This window comes from Vespula vulgaris, chromosome 6, assembly GCF_905475345.1.
Source record: "Vespula vulgaris chromosome 6, iyVesVulg1.1, whole genome shotgun sequence".
NCBI classification, from domain to species: domain Eukaryota; kingdom Metazoa; phylum Arthropoda; class Insecta; order Hymenoptera; family Vespidae; genus Vespula; species Vespula vulgaris.
The window spans coordinates 8,651,719-8,673,797 of NC_066591.1; the positions used below are offsets into that span (position 1 = coordinate 8,651,719).

The 22,079-nt window shown below is 30.0% G+C and overlaps 4 protein-coding genes across 13 annotated transcripts in view; 1 reads left to right on the forward strand and 3 right to left on the reverse strand.

Annotated features, from left to right (window-relative positions):
- The first annotated feature begins 130 nt into the window (after window positions 1-130).
- LOC127064881 (uncharacterized) lies at window positions 131-8,576 on the forward strand. 5 transcript variants are annotated; one of them, XR_007781865.1, is made up of 8 exons: window positions 131-654; window positions 913-4,814; window positions 4,888-6,110; window positions 6,181-6,459; window positions 6,598-7,155; window positions 7,258-7,491; window positions 7,572-7,632; window positions 7,944-8,136. XR_007781865.1 is itself a non-coding variant. In XM_050996519.1 (8 exons), exons 1-8 carry the CDS (start codon window positions 429-431, stop codon window positions 8,299-8,301), a joined length of 6,396 nt encoding a protein of 2,131 aa, XP_050852476.1. In that variant the 5' UTR covers window positions 131-428; the 3' UTR covers window positions 8,302-8,576. The 5 variants fall into 5 exon arrangements, 3 of the variants coding, with proteins under 3 accessions (XP_050852476.1, XP_050852477.1, XP_050852478.1); XM_050996519.1 differs by lacking the exon at window positions 7,944-8,136 and adding an exon at window positions 8,289-8,576 and having other exon boundaries at window positions 7,258-7,391; XM_050996520.1 differs by lacking the exon at window positions 7,944-8,136 and adding an exon at window positions 8,289-8,576 and having other exon boundaries at window positions 919-4,814; window positions 7,258-7,391.
- On the reverse strand, window positions 7,791-9,013 carry LOC127064884 (cytochrome c oxidase subunit 6B1-like). Its single transcript, XM_050996525.1, has 2 exons — window positions 8,631-9,013; window positions 7,791-8,532 (listed from the first exon to the last, which is right to left on the reverse strand). The coding sequence occupies exons 1-2, from the start codon at window positions 8,858-8,860 to the stop codon at window positions 8,298-8,300; spliced, it is 465 nt and encodes a 154-aa protein (XP_050852482.1). The 5' UTR covers window positions 8,861-9,013; the 3' UTR covers window positions 7,791-8,297.
- Window positions 9,014-9,206: 193 nt separating this feature from the next.
- LOC127064882 (uncharacterized) lies at window positions 9,207-13,163 on the reverse strand. The gene is made up of 3 exons (XM_050996522.1): window positions 12,557-13,163; window positions 12,182-12,386; window positions 9,207-12,099 (listed from the first exon to the last, which is right to left on the reverse strand). The coding sequence occupies exons 2-3, from the start codon at window positions 12,367-12,369 to the stop codon at window positions 10,884-10,886; spliced, it is 1,404 nt and encodes a 467-aa protein (XP_050852479.1). The 5' UTR covers window positions 12,370-12,386; window positions 12,557-13,163; the 3' UTR covers window positions 9,207-10,883.
- Window positions 13,164-15,284: 2,121 nt separating this feature from the next.
- LOC127064697 (heterogeneous nuclear ribonucleoprotein K) overlaps window positions 15,285-22,079 on the reverse strand; it is a 146,806-nt gene continuing 140,011 nt past the window's right edge. For all 6 annotated transcript variants that reach the window (XM_050996139.1, XM_050996140.1, XM_050996137.1 and 3 more), the window contains 5 exons: window positions 21,559-21,687; window positions 20,928-21,408; window positions 20,591-20,748; window positions 20,291-20,460; window positions 15,285-18,419 (listed from right to left, as the gene is read on the reverse strand). In XM_050996139.1, coding sequence (XP_050852096.1) covers window positions 18,392-18,419; window positions 20,291-20,460; window positions 20,591-20,748; window positions 20,928-21,408; window positions 21,559-21,687 — 966 coding nt within the window. In that variant the 3' untranslated portion in view covers window positions 15,285-18,391. The remainder of the gene's footprint in view (window positions 18,420-20,290; window positions 20,461-20,590; window positions 20,749-20,927; window positions 21,409-21,558; window positions 21,688-22,079) is intronic.

The following is a 22,079-nucleotide window of genomic DNA, read 5'->3' on the forward strand; positions in this document are numbered from 1 at the left end:
GTAAAAATCAGTCATAATCGATAATACAAAGTAGAATTATAGTATCATTTAACATTCAAATATGGCGAATATTGGTAGCCATGTTTGTAAAGGCAATCACTAAAGCATGAGCAAACGTGAGTCAGTTTATGCAATAAAGACGGGAGAAGTGTGGTGAGATATTATTTGCTTTATACGTACGACCAATTGAAGGAACGTACGATTGAAGTTTGTTGTTTTCTATATTAACGTTATATTTCTATAGATTTTAATAGAAAAATATTTCATAAACGTGTAATTATAAATTTAACGTGTGTTATACAGTTTTAGATTGACGCGTAATTAACCTTACTTTTTCATCGTAAGATAAGTTTTTCTTGCTAGTAATCTTTTTTGATAACTACGAATGGACTCCTCTAATTATCTACGTTTTGAGGGTAAGTTTAAGAATGGCTAGTGACTTATCGAGTGGTTGTAATGAAGCTATAGAAGTTTTGGATGAGAGAGAAGAAGGCGAAATATCTTTGGAAGATGTAAGTTCCTCCGAAGAAGGACATCTCGGTTACGGATATGGGAATAAAACTGGAAGATGTATTAATTGTCTTTCCACTCAACATTGTACGTCCTGGTGTACTTCTACTAAATATTATCATCCCAAAAGTTCAAATAGGAAAGGTATGGATTGATTTCCTTTTATTCATTAGAACGATTAATATTTTTAAGATCGACGTGAGTTGCATGTTCCGTTATTTCACACACACATACATACACATCACACACACACACACACACACACACACACACACACACATCCAGTGATTTGGTTTTACAATTAGTTTGATAAAAAAAAACTTTTTACTTTAACGTACTATGCTATTTATATCTATAAGTTATCCATCTAATGAAATAGAAGTTTATTTTTTTTTTCTTAAGATACAGTTCAAGAAAAGGAAAATCGTCATTATATGAAAGATTCGGGATCTACAGGAATCAAACATACTGCTTCTAAGTTACAAGAAAAGAATGACGATCTTGTACCTATTTCTAGTGACAGTGATATGGAGATTGTTGGTCTTACGGATAATTCTAAACAGATACACTCTTTGTCAAGATCAAGAAGTAAGAAAAAGAAAAAGAAGAAAAGAACCCATGGATCTGGTATCAATGTTGATGATTTTGTTTCTTCTTCTTCTATCGATATAACTACGGAAGAAACTACCTTAAAACATAATAATGACAATTCTAAAGGAGATCGTTTGTCTAGATCTCATCGTAGAGATTTAAGTCCATTGCATAAGAATATTAGATCAAGATTAACTACAAAATCTCCTTCTAGAAGATATAGAGCATCTATGTGGTTCAAATTCCCTCTTAGGAAATCAAAATCACCTGTCATGCGTAGTAGATCACCTACGTTAAGAAGATCTCCTCGCAGAGTTAGATCCCCAAAACGATCTCCACACCGATCACCTACAAGAACGATATCAAAGAAGATATCGAAAAACGAACAATTGTCTTCATCTAATACTTGTACTGATAATATGTATGGCAATGTAAATAAGTTATTGAAGAAAGTAAGACGTTTAGATTCTGTAAGAATTCGAGCACAAGAAGAAAATATTAAGAATAAGGAACATTGTTCGTCATTAAAAGAAAAATTATCAAATATGATAAAAGATATATCACACAATAATGACAATGTAACAAATTGTACCAAAGAGAAGACAGTTACGTGTAACATAAATAATGATGCCGACGATGAAGAGGATTTAGCATTATTAAGACAAAAAGCATTAGAAACAAAGCAAAAACGTAGTGATAAAAACAATGAACAAAGCAAAATAGAACTTGAAAATAAAACAACCACTTATGATGATGATCATGATGAAGAAGATTTAGAATTGCGTATGATAGCATTACGTTCTGCTGTACTAAAGAAACATCAAAATAGAGTACAGCGTGGTATAAAGACTAAAAAATATGATAGCTCTACTATTTCTCGTAGTAAAAGTCCATTTACTCAAAGCTTTTTGGATAGTATACCTATACCAAGTGAAAAGCGTATTGATACACCACCACCGGTTGCTCAAATGCTTCCTGCTGCGAATGAAATTACACATACTGAAGATATGGAGTTAGATACAGATATTGAACAGGAAAAAGAAAAATTGCCATATTCTCCAACAGACAATATTACTATAGATATACCTATAGATACAGAACTTCTAGGGATACAACCGTCTGATGTTTCCTTTATTAATTTTAATAAAAGAATTAGTAGTCCATCTTTCGATAATACAAATAATCAATTGGAACATAGAGCTTTACGAACAGGAATTATTGAAAACAAAAGCTATTTATCAAATATGATGAATAATACGAGTACTGAAAATACATTTTATGACACGAATCCTGATGCTCCTTATTCTCCGTCTGATTCCATCGAAACTAGCAAATCTGATGTTATTATTACAAAACCATGTAATGAATCCATATCTATTTCTCAATTTAATGGCATGCATTGTAATATGATAAATGACATATCTACTAATGAAACTTGTATTGCAATGGATATTAGTACAGGTCAAGAGAGACCTTACTCGCCAACTGATGCTCCTATATATGACCCTGATTTATCGCAAACGCTTCCGTTAATACAAACACCTCATTTTTCAAATAATTCTAATTTAACATCCGTACAGATGATGTATGATACTTATGGAAATTCAAATATATTAAATATGCACGAAAAATCGCAGTTGCAATATTTAACTATAGGAGAAAATGTACATAATATACAAAATATACATAAAGAAAAACATATTAACAACGTTGAGACATTCATTACAAGAAAACGAACTAATTCTCCGCATTTCTTTGAAGCAGGCTCTATATCTCCTAATGATTCAATGTTAACAATTGATGATCTTCCAGATACAGATACTATTGATTCAAATCTACCAATATCTGTATCTGTGAACTTGGAAAATACAGAGAGTACGTTAAATAATCCAATTCATAAAATAACAAAAATCACTGAAGAACCACTCTACATGCATGGTGTTCCAGATGTTACTAAAGATATAAATAAAATTCCTACTCTTATCAATAGAACTTTGGTTCCTGCTACGATTCTAAAATCAAATAAACAGTTGCAACAACCATTGCCTACAAAGAAATATGAGAATCATGTTGAACCAACATTCAAAAGTGCAGAAATGCAACCGATTCCTATTGATTTCAATGTCAATACAAAATTAAGTACTCAGTTCAAACCTATGAAACTTACATCCGTTATAAAAAAACCGCAAACAATATTAACCACACCTGTAGCATTCCAAAATTGCTTAAATGATGAGAGTACAAGTAACATAATAGAGGATGCATTTGTTACTCCATCCAGAGAACATGAAACTAGTTCTTTAAAAAATATTTCGCCAGTAAATTCAAAAAAGGCTGTTTTTATTAATAATATAGATTTAGTGCCTAAGAAAAAGAAGCGTACAAGAAGAAATAGGAGAAGAATTAATAATGTTACCCAAAATATAAAGATTAGAACTTCTAGTGAAAATATAGAGAGATCAGAGCATGATTTAGATGCATCGGGAGAAATAAATAGAACTATAACGAACACAGAAAGTGGATTGTCATCTAGTGATATTGAAAAACAAACAAATATATCTGATGCAACAGTTCTTGCTGATTTCGATGATGCGAAATTAACAAAATTGAGTCAAGAAAGTAATTCCTTATTGACATTGGATGAAAATTCTGTGAAAAGTAAAACTTCATTCCCATGTAATGAAATACAAAAGGATAATATTGTACAACATTCTACAAATTTAGAGAGTAATATTAGTTCATCACTTAAGATAATAAATGACCACATAGCAGCGGTCACAAGCAGAAGGCCGAGTTTAGATGAAGATGAGGAAGCTTTAAGAGCAAGTTTATTAGCGTCTTTAGCAAAACGCACAAAATCTTTAGATACCAATTCTTGCAATACATCGTTGGTTACCACAACTGCTACTTTATCATGTGTTAATACTGTACCATCTGTACAGAAAGCACAACAAATGGATACGGCAACACCACCACTTACGCATCAAACAGTTCAAAATAATACTACATTTCATTCATCAACACAATCTACATCTGCATATAATTCTGGAGATGAAAAAAATCACACATACACTGTGCCAGTATCATCCGCTGATGTTGCAAAAGAAAATACTATTGGCATTAGTACTGATATGGCTTCTTGCTCGTCATTAACAAATTCTAGTAAGAAAAGACCACTTCCTTTGTTAAAAGGGCCATCAAGAAAATTTCTTAAAAAAGTCTTAATTCCTGCAAGTACAAAAGTTGTAAATAATGCTAAAAAATACCAAAATTCAGTAGTTCAAAAGAAATTAATTTTACAAAAGGCAGTATCTAATTATAATGCTGAGAAATTAATAGATATTAAATCAAATGCTAGTGTAAAGCCTTGTGAAAATAAATGGACAGGCAATACAAAAATCATATCTTCAGACACGCAGCGTATTGTGATAAATTTAGGATCTGACACAGAGAGTGATTCGGAACACGAACGACTCAAAACTAATTCTATCCCTATGTCAAATTCCAATAAACTAGAAAAACGTCCGATTTTAACTATACCTACGACAGAGTTTGAAAAAAGCGTAGATCAATTTTTAAGAGATGTTAGAAAGAAACAAGAAACTGCAGCGGCAAGCAAACAAACTATTCCTTTACATAACGTAACTAAAAAGAACTTGTCATCTGTTACATCGGCAGAAAGTAAAATTTCTCCTACTGTTCATACACCCTTGGTAAGTATATATGTATATGTATACGAAAAGTTAGAGAAAAATTTATCATTCATTTGTGGAAATAACTTTTTAGGCAGTACGACATCTTCCAGTATCAAAGCAAGAAGAGTATCGTCGTTTGAAACAACAAATTTTAGAACGTGAGATACTAAAATTACAGAGATCAGTAGAAATTGGCACTTCTAAAAAAACAAACAATTTTAATACAACATCACATTCCGCAACATCCGATAGTTCAAGCAAAGAATCCTTACCATCATCTAAAGAGAATCCAAATGTACTTGGAAAATTTTCAAATCTAAACCTACAGATATCTGTAAAAAATAATAATGAAAGAAATATCGAAGTGAAAAAGAATAAAGATTCCTCGACATCTACGACTACTTCAAATTCTGTGGATAAGAACAATTCTGGGAAACAAAGCGATGCAAATTTGATATCAAATTCTAAAAAAGCATCTCTACAAATTACTTTGGATTCTAATATAAGAACCTCTAATGAAGAAGCACCTAATTCGAATAAAAAACTGAAAACAACAGAAAGTAATGTTGCTTCAATAGATACAACAAACTCAGTATCTGAAAATACAATAAGTCTACAAGATACAGAAAAATCTAAAATAGCAACTGCTTCATTGAAAATATTAACTAAAGATGAAGTAAATCATAAACTTGTTCAAATTCAAGTGAAACATCATGAGCCTGATCAGGCAATAATAATAGATAATAAGACAGATTTATCCGAAAGGACAGATTCAGTACATAATAAAGATAAGCAAAATGTTGATGTAAATAAAGATAACGAAGATAAAACTTGTATTGAATTTGATCAGGATCACACCAAACAACATAATGAAGTGAACAAAACGAACAAATTAAATACCGATTGTACTTTAATGGAAAAAAATGAAAGAGATGCAAATATAAGTAAAAATGAAATAATTACTGATAATATAAATAGTTCGAGTACGTTAAATGTAAATTCACCAATAGAACATGAAAATGTACAGAGTAAAAAAACTAAGGAAAAGAATCAATTATTAGTTACATCAGTGCAAGACAAAATAGAAAATAATACAAATTCGAATTTGTCGAATATTGAAAATAGTGAAAATAATGAAAGTGATTTATTATCGGCATCAAATAACACAGAAACAAATAAAGTAACAAATGTTGAAGAATTAAATGAAAGCATAACAAAGGATGTTACAATAGAATTAAATTCTCTTGTTAATCTTCCAAGGATAGAACAAGTACGACATTTAATGGAGACAGAACATAAATTAGTTATGAAAAGGTACATTAATTTTTCTTTTAAATATATATCTAAGAATAGATATTTTAATAATGAATTATGTATGGTATAGGTATATAGTCTTAGACAATCTGGCTGAAATGTCAGGAGATTTACGTCAGTGGGATATGGAAAGAGATTTACAAACGAATTTTGTAGAAGAAGTTAAAAAGTTAAGAGAACAATTAAAAGTTGCAGAAGAAAAGTTGCGAATACATCGTAATAGAATTAATAGTATAGGTCCAAAAGTAATGGGTGCGCATGAGAAAATTAACAACGGAAGAAGAGAATGTTTCAAATTATCTAGAATTTGTAAAGTTCTAGGCACCAAAGTTGTAGGACAAGATTATAAGTATGAATGAGTTTTATAATCTCCATCTAAGAAAAAATTTTGCATATTAAATGAAACGAGTTTCTTTTTTCTTGTTTTTCCTTTTTTTTTTTGCTCTCTATATCTTTTCTTCTTTATTTTCTTTTTTACTTTTATCAGAGTACCTCAGGCCGGAGCAGATCTTTTAGATAACAAGTTAAAAGAAGTTGCAAGTCATACACGACAACTTTCCAAAAAGAAAGTTCCTTCCATTCATATATCTGAAGTATCTAAAGAAGTTATCCCGCAAAAGAAGGAGTCTGAACCTAAACCTATAGAAAGAGAAATACCAGCAGTTGAAAATTTTCCTACAAGAGAACAACAGAACGACAATCATAATGAGAATAATAATACGATTGCATTGAAAGATGAAAATAATATATCAACATCAAAGATCTTTCAAGAGAATACTCAAAGATCATCGGATCAAAAAGAAGATGAAGAAAGTGGAAGAGATACTTCTGCGTGCGAAACAAATGATACGATCGAGCAAGATCATTATTACGATAGAACAACGACAGAAGTAGTATCGTGCATAGATAATAATCCTGCCAGCAAAGAAGATTGTGATATTACTCAGTATATAGAAACAGGGGAAGCAATGTTAAAAGATGATTATCAGAAAAAGAAAACTATCGAGCCTTATGTTTCGATGTTATCACATTTGAAAGTACCAAGGTGGGTTTTACGGTATATATATGAATATGTGTATATATGTAAATACGTATATGTATTTATACATATATATACATATTTGTGCTTCTTATCTTTCTTAATTAGGAACGTGAATCCCAATGGAGTGCTTTGTCCATACGAACTAATGGGGATTTGTAACGACGGAGATTGTCAATTCGTTCATCAATCTGTCATGTTTTGTAGCCATCATATGGACCGAAAAACATTAGGAAAACAAGGTGGTTCTAACCTTTAATTGCGAATTTTAATGAGTTATAAAATCATTATGAATCTCATTGTTATTTACATATTTGCTAGAACGCAATATGTTTACGTGATGTAAAATTATGTTTTTTCCTTTTATATATACATATATACATTAACATTTCAATCAAATTTGTGTGCATTAAAAATTGCAGACTATGTTGATCCTGACGCGGTGCATTCTGATGATGCAAGTAGAAGCAACGCCCGAAGATGGTAAGTTGTCCTCATGATGTGGCAGAAGTTTTTGCACAAATAATTGCCATTTTATCATGTAAGAAATCCGCATCTAAAATAGAAAAAAAAACAATTTATTTACCGTCTTATTTCGAGTGTCTATTATCTCATATAGACATTGGAAAAGAAAAAAAAAATTCTTCCAAGTATCTATTTTTTACGCATGTAAAGTGTCATATGTGTGTGTGTATTTATATATGTGTATATATATAGACATACATACATACATATATATATATATATACACATAAGCTACATGACGATCAGTGTGTTTAACGTATATAAAAAAGAAAAAAGAAAAAAAGAAAAACGGAAGAAAAAGAAGAAATCGTTGATGCGAAGACTCGAAATTGAAGAAGACGGCCTAATGACCAACACTGGAGATTCTGTGGAGTATCTTTTCATACTTCGATATACGTTACCTCATAATAATTAATTAAAAGTCTTGTACCTGTATAATAAAAATTGAATATTTTATTCCTATATCTGTGATATATATTATTTATTAAACAATGCTTGGGAAAATACTTTTGGGAGTGCCAAGTATAATGATATTAACAAAATAATAAAGTAAAAAACTCAAAAGAAAGAAGAAAAAAAATGATAAAATCTAAGATTTTTAATTTCTTATACAGGCATAATCTTTAAACGCCATATTTATCGCCAGGAAAATTGCCTTGAGTTTTGTATTTATGCCAAGGTAATCTCCCACTTGTACGAAGTTCATCCCAATTATTAATCCAGTCGTTTGGACAGATAGAAGTAAAAACTCGTTTAAACCACGCACAAGCTTCATGTCCTTCACCAAGAATATGTTCGCATCGATAAAAATCCGTATACATGACATAGCATCGTAATGTTTGATTTTGTTGTTGAAACCTTATTGATAAAAATTTCAGAAAAATAAATTATAAAAAGATCGTTTGATATATTTATGAGATTTCATGTTATTAATCAGTGAATGATAAAAAGTTTACCTTGGATCTAATCCAGGAGAAGAAAGAAATTTTGTATCTTCAACTTTAGGATCTTCATATATTTTACCCTGTAAACATGGATCATCTTCGTAAACTTCAATCGTTATTTTCTTCCTTTCTTTAGCCGGTTTTGAGGAAACATTTTCTTTTTCATCATCTATCAATTTAACCGGTAATATAATTTTATCTTTGGTTTTATTAGAATTTTTGTTATCATTTTCTAACACCATATTTTTAATATAATTTTTAGTTAAACAGACTTTAATTGAATCTATATAAATAGACAAATTATTAGAATGATCGAAGATAAAAGTTCTTATTTGAGAAAATGTAAAAGAATGACAAGAACGATAACTATGTTTGTATGTAATAGAAAAATATGAAAGTTCTAAAGCCCTGCGAATAGGCAAATTATTAATCATAAGAACAAGTATGAGTGGATACCCAGTGAATGTTATTATTTGTTTGGTTAATAAAGTAGAGCTTTATTATTACTTGTTTGGTCGATAAAATAGAGCTCTGTTACTACTGTACAATCGATAAAACAAAGTTCTACTATAACTGTTCAATCGATAAAATAGAGTTCTGCTATAACCTTCAATCAATAAAATAGACATCTAACATTTGTTCGAATGGTAAAAGAGGGATTTACTATTATCTAACTGCCGAAAGAAGTGCATAGCAATGAAAACGTATCGTATTGCGGTCTGTCGCATATGCAAAGGACCAGAGCACGAAGTTTGTTCCCGAAAGTAATGGCACAAGAGAGAAGGAATACTGGATAAAAAAAATATCTGTAAGATCATGAAAGGGGGGCGTGGAAAGAGTTACTTGGGCAAATAAATAGATCCATATAAGTATATAAAAAAAAAAAACAAATAGAATGACCAATAGGATACGAATTATGAACACAGGAAATTTTTTATTTACTTACGCTTACTGTGCTTGTTAGATAGCAAGAATGAATGATGGTTTAATAACTCGTGCAAATAGAACATGCTAAGGGCGCTTATGATATAATCCGCAATTGGATTCTTCACTTTATCATGAACAATCGCACCGTGAGATTAGAATTAAAATGTTGGGTTTACTTCTGTTATACTTTCAAAAGGAAGACCCTCTTAGAGGCTTAGCCACTAAGACTTAAGCCTTTGCATTACGAATATTTTTTTTACGAAAAAATGACAAAATTATAAGTACTTATGAATTTATTTATTTATTTTTTCTTTCGTATGAATCTGTTGTATTTTTAATAAATTGTAATCTTAAATATTATATTTTACATTATGAAATTTCGTATTTATATATATTTAGAAACCATCTCTCATATGTATTCTTGGCTTGTATGATTATAGATCATAATATTATCAGATCGCAATATATATTCTCCAACAAACTCTATCAATTTTTCGTCATCCATTGCATAATACGCTGATGTCTGTTCTGTAATTTGTATTTTACTGCATCGAATGGCAACATTAAAAAATGCACTTTCCTATATCTAATTTTGGTTAATTTTGTCTTAGGGATTGGAAAATTACTTCAATCACTTAAGATCCCGATTAAAAAGTAGAAGTCTGGCAAAAAGAAATTATTTTTTACTACCAATAAAATCGATATTTAAAACTATATTGTAACAAGCTATCGGTGATATATATAACTTATAGATAAAGGAACAGCCAAATTATTCTTTGCGATAATGTCGTGCCTGCATATCTATAGGTATCGGTACGATAACGTTATGTTCAATATAAATACGTTTATAAAAAATACATTGTAGAATATTTGTCATGTCTGGCTATGTTACGTGCCTGGCACCTTCAACGTACATATAAATGTTTCTTGAAGCTTGAAGCCATGTACACAAAATGTGAAAGTATTTGTGGAATGTTTAATCGCGAAGATAAATAAATAAGTAGATGAAAAGTTTGACTGAACAAAAAGAAGAAATGAAATTTTTTATTTGTATGCATTTACTATATTTTACCATATTTTATTTCATATTTTTTATATGTGAGAGAATTATTTTTTATTTAATGCAATTCAGACAAACAAAAAGATTAAGCACTACAGTATTAGAGTATGGTTCCTATAATTATATCTGTTTAGCTATGATTCAGATCTATAGATCGTTATGTTCTAATAATTTATACTTCGTTCTACGAGTCAAGTTAGGGAAAATAAACAAATGCATTGGAATGTGATCGGGACAGGAACGTATACATAATCTTCAAATGTTGTAACATTTATCAGTTAGGAATATTCAGAATTTGATTCCGCATTCGATTCCGAATTATTGTTCTTATCATTTAAATTCATAATGGAAGATTCAATGATGTTTTGAATAATATAATCTAATTGCCAGAATTTGTTTTCAACATTGTTAGAGACTAATTGAATACAATTTTTCCAATTTTTTTCGGTTATGGTGTTTAATGCGTCACAAAATAATTCTTCATAAAATGATTCTTTCATGTCTACATCTCGAAACATTATATTTTTCTTTACGATGTAATCTTTTACTTCGGTCCATATTATTTCTATCGGATTTAATTCACAGTGATAAGGTGGTAGTCTAAGTACAATAATATTTTTTAATTTTGCTATTTCGTCTATCACAAAAGTAATGTCGTATGTCGATCTGTATTGTTCTACAATATGCAACAATTCAATCTTCACCATATCCTGATAGAAGTTAATATTTTTATTATTCAACCATTGTTTAATATCGGATATTTCCCAATAATTGTTAGGTGTTTCTTCTATTTTTCGAGAGTGATAAGGAGCGTCGTCCATAACGATAACGGAATTGTCTTCAAGTTTATCAAGAATTATAGTGAACCATTTTTCGAACGTAGTAGAATTCATTTCTTTATGGTTTTTCTTGTTTTTCTCCAATCTAAAAATTAACAAGGCACCCTCAACGAATCCATTATCGCTACCAATATGACAGATAATAAATTGTTTTATTTTATCCGAATTTTCTAGATTCTTAGATCGCTGTTTATTTAAATATGCATTCTGTGAATAAGCAGTCTTTGAATTTTTCAATACTTTACTTTTAACGTGCATTTCATTTATCCACGTCATTTCGTCCAAATAATATATTCTTTTGTTAGCTTCTCTAAATTCCTTTATTTTTCGTAAATAATTTCTACGCCATAAAACTATTTCTTCTTTATCGTTTATAAAACTATAGGCTCCTATTTTTTCATATTTAAAATTCATATTTTTTAACAGTAACCTGTAAAGCGTGCTCCTATTAAAATTCGGCAAAGAAGCATCGTTACTCACAACTTCTAAAATATTTTCACTCGTGGGCAATTGATTTAGATAGAATAACTGATGGATTATTTGCCTTATCTTATTTTTATCGTAATCATTTAACTTATTTAAAATGTTATGATATATTTTCTTTGGAAATGATATTGTTTCTATTGAATGTTGCTTTTGTATTCTAAGGATCGATCTAAAAACATCACAAATTTAATAACGTAATATAAATTTTATCAATTTTATGAACTTTATGTAAATAACACGTAATTTTTTACCTTCGAGAAACTCCTGTAATATTTGAGATTGTTTTTATTATCTCCGAGATAGATTTTTTTGGATATTTATTCAGTTCATTTTGATAAATATTTAAAATAATATTTTTTTGATTAAAATTCAAAGCCTTTTTCTGTTTTTGTTTTGTAACAGTTGTTTCGTCTTCGGATGTAGAACTTACAGAGGCCATGTTTATTTGCTTATCTCCTGACGATTATTTATACAAATTTATTCGATAAAATCTGACAAAAATTCGACACACCGGTATGAAATCGTATAACTACTCTGACGATTATTGTTATTAATAAGAGCCACATTACTTTCTACAACGACCTTAAGTAGTAAACATAGTTTGTATAAACAGATTATATAAATACCGTTAGTATTCTTGTATAATATATACTAAACCGGACAAAAACCAATCCATCGGTATTTCATATTTTTAATATAAATTTTTTAACAAAGTATTTTTGAGATCCCTGTTTATGTGATATTTTTCTTTTATATTTATTCCTAGAATATGCTGGCATCATTATGTGAAAAAAAATGAGGATATCTTATAATATAATAAGATTATATTGCCAGTCTTCATAAATGAAGGTTCATTACACGGAAATTGTCCGGAGAATTCCTTCTCAAGGGAACACATGTCGTCACATTGCCCCTTCCCTCCCCCTTTTGTCACGCTATATCAACGTCATTTGTGTTACATGACATGAGTTATGCTTTATGATACGTCATCGCATTTCTAACTTAATTTATACCTTACAACCAACAACTACTACTATTTTCTTTCATTATCATCTGGTTTTTCCCTTTCTTTCTTCGATATGTCAACAGAAATCACTGATGAAGTGAAAGAGAAAAATTACTTTGTCCATTGTATGCAAAGTCTTGTGCGTAGGTGATTAAATATGGAACGGAATTATAAATCGTTGTATATAATTAATAGAATTAATAAATAAAAATAACTAATAAAACGAAAACGCAATGATATATTTTAATAAAAATTGTTTAAAATTTTTAAGAATATATTAAATTAATTAATTTCTATAATATTAACTTTTAAACTTTAAGTTTTAATCTTTAAATAGTGTGTTCTTGCACTTTTTTTCTATAGAGAAATGACACGCATAGGCATAACGAACATAGTCTTTTGATAGAGACAAAACCGTATTAATAGTTGAAGACCATCTTAAATTTGGTCTTGAGATGCTTTCTACATTCATAGTCGAAGAATAAACGAAGACTTGAGCGAAATCACAAGATGTGATTTTTTGAAGATGATCTTCATCGAAACCGCCCTAATGTTTTTCATAATTGGCATTAAATACAACGTAAAGTTTATGTAATTATATTAATGTTACGTTTTATTAATCCATGAATCATTATATTATGTTATAAATTATGTAAAACATATCTGGAAAAATGTTATTAAATTTTCAGCTGCAATAAATTTATTATATCCGTTTTTAAAATATATACATCTGTGTGCGTGTATAATGAATTCAAACAACTCTTTCAGTTTTAATATTTCCAGTAATTTTTCATCGAACATTTAACTTCTTGTTTTTCTTTTTTCCTTTTTGTTTAACAACAAATTATTACAAGCATAACATTGCAGTATATTCAGCCTTTGAAAATTATGTACGCAAAACGTGAATTAAATTCATATTGAATAAAACATTTGAGAACGTCTGAATTAAATATGACTCTTTTTGTCAAGATGATTTTACATATTAACTTGAGATTCGATTATGAATATGTGCTCGAGAAAATATCATCTGTATCGTGATGTTTTCAGCCTTTTCCCGATCCAACTAGCAATATAGTTTTAAAGTCCAATCTGAATCTTGAATATATTTCATTCAAATCGTCATGAGCGAGCATTTGTTGACACTATAGATTTATAAGACGAATATGTTTTGATCGTATTCGGTAATTTTGCCAAATTGGCATCGTTATGTTTATACGATTCAATTTTTGATCGTACTTCTCTCCTGTTTTTGCAAATTTCTTATTTCTGTTTCTCATATGGTTGCTTGAACAATTGAATATCGATTGGCCTTGTTAACAGTCGAATCATTTGAATGCCTTCATTACGACATATACGCCACTTGGCGTCTAATTCATTTTTTTTTCTTTTTGACTGAATCGCCATATACGATTTTTATTAGCAAAATCAAATATGAATAAATTGTTGAATCCTGTGATTTTATTGTCAATACGGTGACGTTAGTGTCGGGTAAACATGTATATATAGAAAACATGTACGTATGGTAAAAGACGGTAAAATACCGATTAGAAAAAATCTATTTAGCGTTATGCGAATGAGCGTTAACTTGTCGCTTACGTCATCATATCGCAGGAGAAAAAGGAAAAGAATTTAAAGATAATAAATTTAATAGTTGAGACAAAGTGTAGTAATAGTATATATAGTTACTTGGTTATAGGTTAGGTTAGGTTAGGTTAGGTTACAGAACGACGACGTATAACTCTTGTCACGTGATGCATATAATGTAGTGAGGGGTAACGTTATGTATTCTTTCGAGTTAGAATTTTCTTGGCAAAAATACCTGCTATATATAATACGAAATTAGTAAAGTCGCCATGTATGAAACATGATCTTAATTCGATCGACAATAATAGTAAACTTTTAACTGCATGTTGTTCTGAATTTATATTTTCGTTATATCAATAATTAATTTAACATTTTATACGTAGTATACTTTAATTAGCTTATTTTAATTAGTTTAATTATTTTTTATTTTATTATTTTAATTAATATATATATTTTTTTTAATGGTTATTGTTATCATGAGAATATAGGTTAAGAATAATATATAGTTAAGTTTTTATTGTTTATTATACTGTTCATGAAGTTAATCATTGAGTGAAGTTAACTTAGCTTGGTCGAAGTGGCCATTGTATTTTTGTTCACGTAGTACGTTTTTTAACACCTAGTTCAGCTTTCTTAATGAGGTTTATTTTATATGCACCAAAATTATTATCCAAATAAAGTATCATATATGCTGGGACTAAAAACGATGAAAGAAAAATTTGAATAAAAAAGAAATACTAATAATAATGGCAGAAGCAGTTAACTTTTATTTTGTTTGTACTAACCTTTATTTGACAAATAAAAAGTATTCATTACAAATAATTGTAAACTGTTATCTTATATAGTACACATATCGTGTTATGTGAGCGAACAATGTTCTCTCTCTCTCTCTCTCTCTCTCTCTCTCTCTCTCTCTCTCTCTCTCTCTCTTTCGCTCTTACTCTGAATTTTTCTTTCTTGTTTTTTTTTCCATGCTTTCTTATCCTCTCTCTTTCTCTCTTTTCTTTCTCCGCATCACATCATATATTCATTCGCGCACATAATCTTATCTCGTGGACCTTTATTCGTACATCTTTCCTTTTCATCATTTCTATCCTTATATACTCGATATGCACTATATACGTACGCATACATACATCATACATACGTCATACACACGCACATTGATAGACACGTCGCACACATGCTCTCTCAGAGCGGACGCACACGATAAAAGTGGTTTGCCTTTTGTGTGTGCATTTTCTCTGTTCACATATTTATATATATATATATATATATATATATATATATATATGTATATATATATTTATTTATTTATTCATTTATTTATTTATTTATTTATTTATTTATTTATGTATATGTTTCTTGTGTGTATGTCTCGCACGATAAAACATGATTATTACGATAAAAGTATTTTTCAAATGAAGAAGAAAAAATAACAACAAGAAAAAAAGAAAAGAAAAAAAAATGCATACGCGTAACATCGTACAAAATGGCGGCTTTTGTAGTAAGGAAATAGTTTTGATTTGTATCTTCTTCTTCTTTTTCTTCTTCAACTCTGTAGAGCGCGCATGGTAATATAAGTCTCTTCGTGATTAATTCTAAGAAAAGGGGAGGTGGTCGTTTTTAAACAACGGACGATTTCTTTACAAAACAGATAAATCAGATTTGACGATTGGTTTTTCCCTCTGTTTTGTTTTCTTCTTTTTTTTTTTTATAAATGATTATGTCGAGTGTCGATCGGTATTTGGATATTTTTCATAGTTCAAAAAATCTGTTCTTTTCTTTTATACTAATTAAAATGGATTATTTAAAATCTTATCACACACTTTTGCGTATTAAGTGAGGAGAGAGAGAGAGTATGTGTGTGTATATGTGAGTGTGTATGTGTAAGAAGGACTTTTTAAAAATATTCTTAATGGAATAGTGTAGTAATAGTAATAATAATAATAATAATAATAATAATAATAATAATATTAATAATAATAATAATAATAATAATAATAATAATAATAATAATAATAATAATAATGGCAATGTTTATAGGATAACAAAATTCTTTTGGATTTATACAGATTTTCATTCTTTTTTCATCTCTCTCTCTCTCTCTCTCTCCCTCTCTCTCTCTCTCTCTTTCTGTGTGCGCGTGTATGTGTGTGTGTCTATATATATATATGTATGTATGTATATATACATACATATTTATGTGTATATATATATATAAATATATATATTTTTTTCTTTCTTTTCTGCTTCTTTTATTTTTGTTTTTTTCTAGTACATTTTCGGTGGTAGTTAAGATTAGGAAAAAAAATTCAGAATAAAAATAAGTAATTATCTGTTTCTCGCTGTCTTTAAACAAGACAATATTTCATATAGGCGTCTTAAAAAAGGAATAGTCGGATGTACGCTTCCATACACAAACACGAACACGCGCGCATCCAACTACACACACATACATGCGCGCGCGCGCTAGACTCGTTACGCAGCATACGTTCCGAATAAAATAAAAAATAAAAAATATATATATAGGAAAGAAAAGAAATTAGAAAAAGGAAAGAATATTGACGAAAGAAACGACTCGTCTTTCGAATAATTATCGTAGAGATCTATTAAAAAAAATTATAATAATAATAATAATAATAATAATAATAATAATAATAATAATAATAATAAAAAGTAAAAAATAGAAAAAATATCGAAGGAGTGAAGTAATGTGTTTACGTGTGTATTTGCGTGTGTGTGTGTATGTGTATATGTGTATGTAAAACCATCGGCAAAACGCACACATAGAAAGTTTAACGATTCTTAAACTTTACTTTTACGCTCTTTGGCCATTTATGTATATGTAATAATATTAGAAAATATTTATCTCGAAGGACGCTAACATTATCAGGAAATTGTATTGTAGGTGTATGTGTGTATGTGTAATATATGTATGTGATCTCTTCTATAATCCGTTCCTATAATTCGTGACACAAATCTGAAGCCATTTTAACGTCAGAAAATTTTCTTCTTCTTCTTTTTCTTCTTCTTCTTGTTCTTTTTCTTCTTTCTTGTTCTTCTTTTTTCTATTTGCAATGTATCATGAAAATGAGGGTATTAATCTATTTTAGAAATAGGCCGATAAGGTCAATCGTGTTTTATCGATGGCAATTATTAGTAATATTAATCATTAATATTCTTTAGTAATGTGTATCTTTACATACATATATAACATATATATATATATAATATATATAATATAACATGCATACATACATACGTAATATACATATATATATGTATATATATATATATATATATGTATATGTAATAATAATCAAAGCTCTTTGAAAAAAAAAGAATATTCTTATCATTTCATTAGAGCCAAAATAAAAAAAAACTTTTTCGTTTTGGCCACGATTCTTTCTTTTTCTTTTATCGATAAAGAAAAAAAAATATTCTTACAGATTTATGAAAAATTATGTACGCGTTTCTTTCTATCTTCCTCTTTTTCTATTCTCTCTCTCTTTTTCTCTCTTTCTTTCCTTCTTTCGCTCTATTTAGCTTTCTCAATTGTTCAGTTCTCTCTCTTAATTTCTCTCTCTCTCTCTCTCTCTCTCTCTCGCTTTCAAAACAGGTATGTTTGAATGTGAACACGTCCATCGTCAAAAGTATCTACTTTCACTTTTTCACGCTTGCATTATTTACCCGAAGAAAAATGTTTCTAGAAAATGTTAAAAATGTATCTTTGGCTCCCCCCTCTCCCCCATCCACCTCTAAAACCCGCCTGAATGTTTTTGCTGCTCCTTTAACCCATGCTTTCTTTTTTTTCTTCTTTTTCTTTTTTCTTTTAATCTTAATTTTTTTTTTCTTCTTTTCTTCCTCGTTAATAATGATCTGCATTCTCGTGTACGCTGGAACAGAAAGAGTGAAAAATATTAATTAAGATCAATTATATATAGCACAAATTAAAGAGTATCACGTAGGCATTAAAAAATTAAAACAAAAAAGATAATAACTTTGAGATGAGGATTCTTCAATTTTAAGAAATTATGATTCGGAAGTACTTTAATATAGTTAAAAATTAAATAGAAATATTTAAGTATAAAAGATGAATAGTATAACAACATTATATTAAATATTATTTTTTTGTTATATTATTAAAAATTGTTAATTGTACGTGTTAGACTATTCAATCTATACGTTTATTTACAAACTTTTAGAAATGATGATTAAGAAAAGTACATGGTTAATTTATTTAGTACAGTTAAAAGTTTAGGAGAAGCAAATAGAGGGTGAATAATATAATAAAAATATATATTATCATACAAATAATTTTGTTATTTAAAATTATTAACATTTTTAATTCGTTTAATTATTCACCCTTTATATTACAAGTATAGTTAATTATAGCGTAAAGTGTTGCATATAGAATAGAATTATTAGCAAGTAACAGCAATTTTTTTTCTTTCTTCTTTTTAGTTCAAGACTGATTGCATGATTTGAAATAGATTTATTTTTTACGTTCACTTACAAATATATTTAATTATAGCATAACACAATTGACGACGTTAAAGCGTTACATTATATAACAGAATTACTAGCAAGTTATATCAATTTCTTTTTTGTTTCTTTTCTTTTGTTCAAAAGATTTGAAATAGATTTGTTTATAGATTCAGTATTATATTTTAATCAATGTTATTTACATGCAAAGTATAACACACACACATATATATATATACAAAAACAATTATTTGCAAGCTATATCAGTTTTTTTTTCTTTCATTGGAGAACTATATCAAAATATATTTATGGATTTAGTATTGTGTATTTTAATCGGTGTTATTTTTATAAGCATCAGCAAATTCACAGATGGTTTGTCGACGAAGCAGCAGAAGAAACGCGAGAACGTTGGCATGGAAGAGAGACGTTTTTCAATAAGTTTCCAAAAAAGCAGAGGTTTTCACAGGTAGCCGACGATATGCGAGTCCCTTTGTAGGATGATTAGTGATTCCTTGTTACATCCAAAGTAGAACAACAAAATCACTAGTCTTCCATACAACGGAGCTCTTTCTTTCTTTCTATTCCTGTCGATTTATAACGTTGAGAAGAAGATATAGCGTTGCCTCTATAGAGAGAATTTCCTTCGCGTCTCCATGTTTCTTTCACCTTTGACATCACCTCACCCACTTTTCCCTCTCTATTCCTCTCTTTCTCGCACACGTATAAATTACGTATGAATTAGTCAGTATGTCGTGTTAGTTTCTTGATACAAGTCATTCAAGCGGAAAATGTTATTTGGCTAGCATAAAGACGTAAAAATTGTTATTACAATGAATCGATATGTTAGAGACATTTAAATAGCGATGAGTTATAGCGAGCTACTATATGACTATATTATAATATATACATACATACATACATCATATATATATATATATATATATATATATATATATATATATACACATATAATGTATGTATATATACAAAGAACATAATATTTATATTACATATTCATATAACCTTCCTGTAAGACTTCTTGCATAGATCTACATTTTTGTTAATATTATAATTAGACATATGACATAATCATTGAATACATTATAATTACATAGTGTAAAAATCAATATAAAGTATATACGTTGTTCTCTTGTAACGTTTCATGTATCAATGAATAGTACTCCGAAATAGGTAGGACTTCGAGGAACATAGTAGGAGAGAAGCATAAAATCGTTTAAAGATTACTCGAATAAACGATCAATTTTAGTTCCTCGATAATTACCTCTGTTGTAGAAGGTACTGAGCCATCTGTATCTGACTGGGTAAGCCGATTATCGTGATAATCCGGTCATTACTACCAGGTAATGGCTCGTCTATGGTGATCGAGGCGCCACTGTCCGATCTGATTTTCCTGATTCTTGCTCCGCCCTTACCAATTATTGCGCCTGCGAGCTAAAATTAAAAACGGATGACGATGTAACAACTGCTTTCTCGTGTTAAACATAGCTTTGACGATAATTCATTAGCTAAGAAACATTGATTAATCGTTTATATGCAGTATACTGAAGTGACATTAACTTACATCCTTAGGGATGGTGACTTGAGTACTGGTCTTGTTTCCACTCATATTGTTTTGATTTCCCTGATTGTTTCCACTCATTGATGGACCACTCATTCCTGAGTTACCAGCACCGCTTAAACCGTTTGGTGCACCACCACCTTGCATACCCCAACCATCCCCTATAATATGATAAAATCATAATGAATTCATCAAAGAACTGTTCAACATTTTTTTTTTTTAATAAACTTTCTTTCAGTAATATCTGATGAAACGTTGTTTACGTTGTTTTGTTAAACATAAAAAAACGTTCTACGTGAAACGTAATTATTAATTTACATTTGGAGGCAAGACTCTTTACCATTGTAATTTCCAGTGGCATAAGGTGGTGGACCAGCCCTATTTCCAGCATAGCCAGCATTCCTTCCACCGTCGTATCCACCACCACCGTTACCAGCACCACCTCCAGCAGCTCTCGAGTTACCAGCATATCCACGATCTATCGGACCACCCGTCATTCCGCCACCACCTGCTCCTCCACCAGCTCCTCCACGAGGTCCACTTCTTGATGTTGGAAATACACGATTTATATCATCGCCAGTACTACGACTGTCTCGTCTAGGTAGCATTCCACCACCTCCACCTCCGCCACCGCCACCTCCTCCACCGCCACCGCCACCGCCACCTCCTCCACCACCACCTCCTCCTCCACGGCCTCCTGGACCAAAACCACCGCCTCTTCCTTGGCCGCCATCTCCGCTTCCATAACCACCATATTCGTCTGCATAATAATCATCGAAATTGTGAGGATCGTATGGATTATTCACCCCTTTCAACGGCGACTGCAAAAATGAAGAAACTTTGCTTAAATTTTGCAACAAAAAAGCAGCTGTGAAATAATTAGAACATATGACGAAAATAAAATATGTATGTGCGTGTGTGTGTGTTCTCATTTATTTTTATTCCATGAGAAGACACTTTTTTTTATTTACCGTTTTAATGGTAGCGCTCAACTCGCGGATACATTCTATGCACGTCGTTGGTTTCCCGCAGATGCTGATCAAGCGATCCGTACTGCGTGGGCAGCAGTTGGAGTAGATCTTGATTCTGGCTCCAGTTTTCTGCAACATGAGCAAATTATGATTTATTATGACGAGCACATTATTATATGTGAGATACTACAATCATGGTATATAATCGATATCAAGAAAAAAAATTACCATTTTTTATTTCCTGTTTTTTTTTTTTTCTTTAAATACTATTTTAACTTGATCGATATAGAAATGAATTTTTATATTTTGTCATGTCGATCAAATGACAGACGTCATACGTCATATCAAAATAGTCGTTGCTGAAGATAAGTTATTCATATTGATATTATTACAAACAGATTGCAAATGCTATGTATCTTTATATATTTTTTCTAATTATATTTATACAAAATACGTGAACAAAAAATAGGGAAACTTAACCTAAAAAACGTGAAGACCAGTTCAACCTAATTTTCAACAAG

What these genes read in the sequence shown, in the direction of transcription:
- LOC127064881 (XM_050996519.1), top strand. Translation starts at nt 429, where the DNA reads ATGGCTAGTGACTTATCGAGTGGTTGTAATGAAGCTATAGAAGTTTTG. An exon ending in CAAAAGTTCAAATAGGAAAG is followed by an intron (nt 655 to 912) that starts GTATGGATTGAT and finishes TTTTTTCTTAAG; the next exon opens with ATACAGTTCAAGAAAAGGAA. An exon ending in GTTGTAGGACAAGATTATAA is followed by an intron (nt 6,460 to 6,597) that starts GTATGAATGAGT and finishes TACTTTTATCAG; the next exon opens with AGTACCTCAGGCCGGAGCAG.
- LOC127064884 (XM_050996525.1), bottom strand. Translation starts at nt 8,860, where the DNA reads ATGGTGTTAGAAAATGATAACAAAAATTCTAATAAAACCAAAGATAAA. An exon ending in TCTCCTGGATTAGATCCAAG is followed by an intron (nt 8,533 to 8,630) that starts GTAAACTTTTTA and finishes TTTATCAATAAG; the next exon opens with GTTTCAACAACAAAATCAAA.
- LOC127064882 (XM_050996522.1), bottom strand. Translation starts at nt 12,369, where the DNA reads ATGGCCTCTGTAAGTTCTACATCCGAAGACGAAACAACTGTTACAAAA. An exon ending in ATTACAGGAGTTTCTCGAAG is followed by an intron (nt 12,100 to 12,181) that starts GTAAAAAATTAC and finishes TGATGTTTTTAG; the next exon opens with ATCGATCCTTAGAATACAAA.